Source organism: Oncorhynchus masou, chromosome 25, assembly GCF_036934945.1.
Source record: "Oncorhynchus masou masou isolate Uvic2021 chromosome 25, UVic_Omas_1.1, whole genome shotgun sequence".
Classification (NCBI taxonomy): Eukaryota; Metazoa; Chordata; class Actinopteri; order Salmoniformes; family Salmonidae; genus Oncorhynchus; species Oncorhynchus masou.
This window is the reverse complement of record NC_088236.1, coordinates 39139974-39146973: the sequence shown is the minus strand read 5'-3', so window position 1 is coordinate 39146973 and position 7000 is coordinate 39139974. Positions and strand designations below refer to the sequence as shown.

The 7000-nt window shown below is 41.2% G+C and overlaps 1 protein-coding gene across 1 annotated transcript in view; it reads left to right on the top strand.

Moving 5' to 3' along the window:
• Window positions 1-2540: 2540 nt before the first annotated feature.
• LOC135514300 (GDNF family receptor alpha-2-like) overlaps window positions 2541-7000 on the top strand; it is a 71657-nt gene continuing 67197 nt past the window's right edge. Inside the window, exons 1-2 of the mRNA XM_064937686.1 lie at window positions 2541-3125; window positions 5115-5423. Of these exons, the coding sequence (XP_064793758.1) occupies window positions 3086-3125; window positions 5115-5423 (349 nt within the window). The 5' untranslated portion in view covers window positions 2541-3085. The remainder of the gene's footprint in view (window positions 3126-5114; window positions 5424-7000) is intronic.

The following is a 7000-nucleotide window of genomic DNA, read 5'->3' as shown; positions in this document are numbered from 1 at the left end:
TCAACCAGTATTCTACAAGAGCACAGACACAAGGGACAACAGACACACCGGTCTCTACATTGCAGATGAGCTGAAGGCAGTCAATGACCTTGGATGACAGACAATGACAGACAATGACAGATAATGCTGCGAACATGAAGGCAACTTGGTCTAAAGTGGAGGAGTCTTACCCTCACATCATACCCATTGGCTGTACTGCTCATGCATTGAATCTGCTCCTCGGGGACATCATGGCACTGAAAACAACGGATACACTGTACAAGAGAGCCAAGGAAATGGTTAGGTATGTGAAAGGTCATCAAGTTATAGCAGCAATCTACCTCACCAAGCAAAGTGAGAAGAATAAGAGCACCACATTGAAGCTGCCCAGCAACACCCGTCGGGGTGGTGTTGTCATCATGTTTGACAGTCTCCTGGAGGGGAAGGAGTCTCTCCAAGAAATGGCCATATCACAGTCTGCTGATATAGACAGCCCCCTCAAGAGGATCCTCCTGGATTATGTATTTGGGAGAGAGTGGTAAGCAGCCTGAAACTCTTGAAACCTATAGCAGTAGCCATTGTACGGATTAAGGGAGACAATGCCATCCTGTCTGATGTTCAGACTCTGCTTGCAGATGTCAGAGAAGAAATTCGTACTGCCCTGCCCACTTCGCTGTTGCTCCAAGCAGAGGAAACTGCAGTTCTGAAATATATCAAAAAGCGTGAAGACTTTGCCTGAAGCCCATACACACACCGCAGCTTACTGTTGGACCCCAAGTATGCTGGCAGTCTGGCGAGGTACACTTTCAAGCAAGGGCTTTGGGATGGAATGCAATATGGCAGTCGTGCCAACATATCTCATCAGCCACCTGGTGGAAGGGACTTTGTGGATCTGAGGCTCTTTCCCCTGTTGCCTCCATCATCCTCCAAATTCCACCAACATCAGCTGCCTCAGAGCGCATTTGGTCCTTCTTTGGGAACACACACATCAAAGCACGCAACAGGCTGACCAATACAAGGGTTGAAAAATTGGTGTCCATCCAGGCAAATTTGAGGCTTTTTGAGCCTGACAACGAGCCATCCTTAAGAAGTTTGGAAAGTGACAGTGAAGATGAGGCCTCAGAGTCTGATGTTCAAGAGGTGTACATTGAGGAGGTCCAGGGAGACATGGAAGCCTGAGAGGAAGACAACCAAAGCTTTACAGATGCAATGGATCATTGGGGATCATTCAATATTCCATTTTGTTGTTCAGTGAAATCATCCCATGTGAAGAGTCAACTAATTTAATTAAAGTAAAATTCCTAACTAAATTATACTTTTTTTCTATTGGAGGGATTTAATCATGTGCAATTACATCTACTTATGATATGGTAAATATATTCAATGTGAAAAACATCTACATTTAAATGGTTAATATTAATTTGCATATATTCCCGTTAATTCCACGGAAAGTTCCACCTCTGAATATTCCCCAAAATTTTCAACCCTAGGGACAACCGAAGAACCCAATTACGTTCTAGAATCTAGATAGCGTGTGTTTTTTTCTAAGAGTGTGGATGGTATATATAAATTGATAAACCCATCAATGACATCACACCATTCAATTCTATGTGAATACTCAATGGCACACTTGAAGTCAAGGAAGTCGATTTTAACGACCAAAATGGCATCTCATGGGGGAGATTTTCAAGATATAAAATGCGCAGTTTAAGCTAGTCCAGGAAGTGACGTGGCAGGCTAGCTCAGTGCTGCCTCTGTAACACATGACCATCTGACAGTTTATCATCATTATTAGGCACTAGCCATGCAGTTTTTCAATGTGCCTGTCTCTAAATAGACTTTGTTTTCAAGATTTGAAAAGATGTATGATGGCCAGAACCTATTTAAGCAATGAAACACAACAGTCATTAGTGAAAAACATTTAGAAAAATGTAGGTTTTGTGCCTCAACATTTACTTCCTGGTTTGAGACCATGAATATAACGTCCCATGAAGTGTATTGATGGGATATAGTGGAAATGAATTTGCCTGTTGTTGTTATCTCTGCCATCTGAGAGGTCTGCATTTGATAACTCTGTTAGACATGTAGGCCTACATGTTATGAACTGGCATTGACATGGTAAAAGTAGCGTTTATGTAATCCCATGAATATACCTGACAAATACATAACATGTATAACACATTTTGTGATGTGCAGGAACAGGCAAATGTCCTGAGAGGAGGATGCTCGTTTTATGGTGCATGAGGGAATTGTGGAAGCATTAAAACAACAATTAATTTGATGACATATATGATACAGCCAATTCCCGAAATGTCACAATCTACTGAAGATAATTGCCGTAGGCCAGTAATCGAGCAGTCAACCAGAAGATGGACTCATCTCATAATAATTTGACAGAAGCCATATTCTTGCATAAATAGCTTTGTTCATAGTTTTTCCAGTAAACGAGTGAGTCAGCATCGCCCTCTGCTGGTTTCCCGAAGCCCGTGAAATTAACTCCTGTGATGCCAGAACACTCAAAAAGAAGCGCAGATACTCAGAAAGTCAGAGGCGCGCGGCTTTTGGAGAGTCAAGTCTTCACTCGGTGATATCCCTCCTGCGTAGGCTACAGTAGTTGTAGTTTCCGTATTCCTCCAGAGAAATGTCATTGTAAAAAGTTATCTGACATCATTATCGTTGCCAAATCTTTTTTTTTTTTTGCATATCGTTTCAAGTGTGGGAGCTGCGAATTGGATCATCAGAGCTCTTGATGCAGAGATGCCACAGTTCATTCGATATGTACAGTGTATATATAGGCTACGACCTATGAAATAGCTGCTCACAGACTGGGATTTAATTCCTTTACCAAGACGATTTTGAGATAGTCATTTTTGTGTATTTTCGAATCTGGAATCTGGATTAATGAGAGTGGAAATTGTGAAGGCGCGTTCCGTAGCCTAAATTGTATTTTTTTTTGCGCGAATATTTAAATTCTCCCAGTTGTAGTTACGACGGAACCAACTATTTGGAAAGGGAATTACAACACGTTTACAAAAGGAAGAAATTAAATCGGATCCTCATTTTCACAGGTTCTTGACCTTGAATCTAATTAGTCTACCAATTCTTCATGATGTGGATTTATTTCTACCTCGTTCTTTTTCTATTAGGTGAGCTATTTATATTCTGATGTTCTTAAGTTTTAAATGCAGACAAAACAATTTATTCAATTGCACGACATGCATGGGGATAGTTTTTAATTGTTGTGAATATTATAAATTCAGTAGAACTCTTTCATTTGAGGTTGTTTCGCCTTTAACCTACTTATTGTGAAATGAACCTTAAATTTTACTATCGGATCATTACATTTAAATTGTTTCCTTAATTACCCATAGAACGCACGTTTGAACTTATTAGGTGCAACATTTGACCTATACTCCCAACTTGTTGTTAGTGCTTTGTTGTATTGTCTTTTCGCATCTCCTCTGCCTATTTGATTAAGGTTGAGATAGTGAAATAACTCATATAAAGTTCATGCATAGCCTAAACATGATGATGATGATGATGATGGTGATCTGTCTTGTTGGTAGAAGCTGCTCAATTAATCAGTTACTGATAGTGATTATATGCATCATTTAGTTGTACTGCACACTCCCTGCACTTTAAACCAATTGCAAAGTCTATAGCAATATCTCCCTTAGCAGTTTGCAGGTTTACCTGAAGGTATCTCTCATGTCAGTCTTTCAATCTAAATAGGAGTCAGTGTGTGTATCTTTCCTTGTCTCTGCCATTCAATAGTACACCTCTGTTTTGCTCTCAATATGTTTGCTATTGATTTGACTGCCATACACAACAACAACATGGAACACTTTAATATTCTGAAGGTAAGTGCATTGGGATCAATGACCATGCACAGGCAGCCCAATTCTGATATTTTGCCAAATTATTGGTCTTGACCAATCAGATCTGATATCTTGCCAATAAATGGGCAAAATATCATGAAGCATAACAGATAATAGACTGAAATATATCATATAACTAATTGATGCATCAAATGCGTGTGTGCTAATCATAGCCGACATACACATGAACATGTCAAACAACAAATGACTTGTCAAACAACTATCATATATTTTGATCTGTTCCTGGGTCTATTTGTCAAAGAAAATCTTGCACCTGTTTCATCCCAGTTGGCAAAACCGGTTGCAATGACATCATGTGTTTGTTTTATACTGATTTCAAAATTACGTTTTTAATACATCTCTTTAGTGACCAGACAAAACACATGTAACCGATTCTAATCTGGTTAACCAAAATATGAAGTCTGTCCTCAGACTACTTGATGCCGTTGTAATCTGGTAATCTGACGTTTCTACAGCCAGAAATGTAGTTTACAACCAGAATATGTGATTATTATGTCCCATGCCAAATTCTGCCTGCTGAGATTGCAGCATTGTAAGGAGTTTGATTTTCCAATTGCACAGTAGCCTGCATTTATAATAGGTCTATCAGATTCTGCTCTTGAGAGAAGAGTAATATTATTACATTCTCAAGACGGTTAGGGACCAATATGTAGTTCCTGGTTAATTTTTTGTTTGTTTTTGCAGCTAATACATTACGACCAAAGATGTATTTTTCATGACAACATTGAGACATGAAATATAATATGCAATATCTGGTCAGAAAACCATATACAAATATTTCAACCCAAACAAGGCATCAGAAGAACCATCAGAATGGCGTCATTGCAACCACTTTTGTCCGCTGGGTGATTACACGGTTATTTAATTGCATTTCCTTATACCATATGTGTATGTATTCTTTGCGTGTTTCATATTCGTAAACAAAATATCCAGTGATCAGAAATCCCTTACACCAGTGTTTCCTAAACCTCAATTAGTACCCCACAGCTATTCCACTTCTTTCATGTGTTCCAGTACTCGCACTCTTGAGTCAATTTTGTCAGATGTGCTAGTTGTGGAATATATCAAACACATGGAACGCCTGGAGGTACTCAAAAAGAGGTTTAGCAAACACTGCCTTACCTTTATGAAATGCTCATACTGCACCAGTGACACAGTAAATCCATCAAATATTCCCATGCATGTGTAACTCCATATGTCAGACCAACAGAAACAGCCTCCTGTTCCCTCCCTCAGACGGGGTTGTGTCCTCCTGGGGTGGTTCCTCATCGGCCCTGGTTGGGACGGGTGCCCATGGCTGGTTGGATTGCGTGAGGGCCAGTGACATATGCAACCAGAACCCCCAGTGCAGCTCCCGCTACCGGGTGATGCGTCAGTGCCTGGTGGGCAGAGAGAGGGACACCATGCTGGCCAACAGGGAGTGCCAGGCTGCCCTGGAGGTGCTGCTGGTCAGCCCGCTGTATGACTGTCGATGTAAAAGGGGCATGAAGAAAGAGCTTCAGTGTCTGCAGAGCTATTGGAGCATCCACATGGGCCTGACCGAAGGTGAGACTGAAATCAATTAATAAATTGTTTTAAAAAATGGTCTTGTACCATCTACATAGATACTTGCATAATGAGATCTGCATGTATGTGCATAGATAAGAATTAGAAACGGAATTTGATTTGGTGAAATGGTGTTGCAGCAGTAAACTGAATCAAAACACAGAATATATAGACGATAAACATATACAGACAGAATAACTCTGCTATTATGAATTGTATATGTCATTGATTTAAAAAAATTGTTTTGTTCGTGAACAAACACGTAATCAGCAAATTAGATCTAATTAGATACAGTGGCTACATGATCATCTAGGTCTCTTTTTAAAAAATGCAGAGAATAAGGAAAGTCTTATGGATTGTATGCTACACCTGCTACGGGATAGAGTGCATTCGGAAAGTATTCAGACCCTTTACTTTTTCCATATTTTGTTAGGTTACAGCCTTATTCTAAAATTGATTAAGTGAATTGTTTCCCTCAGCAATCTACACACAATACCCCATTATAACAAAGCGAAAACAGGTTTTTAGAAGTGTTTGCATTTCAGCCCTTTGCTATGAGTATTCAGACACTTTGCCATGAGACTCTAAATTGAGCTCAGGTGCATTCTGTTTCCATTGATCATCCTTGAGCTGATTGGAGTCCACCTTTGGGAAATTCAATTGATTGGACATGATTTGGAAATGCCCACACCTGTCTATATAAGGTCCCACAATTGACAGTGCATGTCAGAGCAAAAACCAAGCCATGTGGTCGAAGGAATTGTCCGTAGAGCTCCGAGGCAGGATTATGTAGTCACAGATCTGGGGAAGGGTACAAAAACATTTCTGCAGCATTGGAGGTCCCCAAGAACACAGTGGCCTCCATCATTCTTAAATGGAAGAAGTTTGGAACCACCAAGACTCTTCCTAGAGCTGGCCACCCGGACAAACTGAGCAATCGGGGGAGAAGAGCCTTGGTCAGGGATGTGACCAAGATCCCGATGGTCACTCTGACAGAGCTCCAGAGTTCCTCTGTGGAGATGAGAGAACCTTCCAGAAGGTCAACCATCTCTGCAGCACTCCACCAATCAGGCCTTTATGGTAGAGTGGCCAGATGGAAGCCACTTCTCAGTAAAAGGCACATGACAGCCCGCTTTGAGTTAGCCTTAAAGGCAACTAAACAAGATTCTCTGGTCTGATGAAGCCAAGATTGGCTTGAATGCCAAGCATCACATCTGTAAGAATTTGGCACCATCCCTACATTGAAGCATTGTGGTGGCAGCATCATGCTGTGGGGATGCTTTTCAGTGGCAGGGCCTGGGAAACTAGTCAGGCTTGAGGGAAAGATGAACGGAGCAAAGTACAGAGAGATCCACGATGAAAAAGTGGTCCAGAACGCTCAGGACCTCAGACTGGGGCGAAGGTTCACCTTCCAACAGGACAATGACCCTAAGCACACACCCAAGACACAGCTGGAGTGGCTTTGGGACAAGTCTCTGAATGTCCTTGAGTTGCCCAGCCAGAGTCCGGACTTGAACCCGATCCAGCTTGACAGAGCTTGAGAGGATCTGCAGAGAAGAATGGGAGAAACTCCCCAA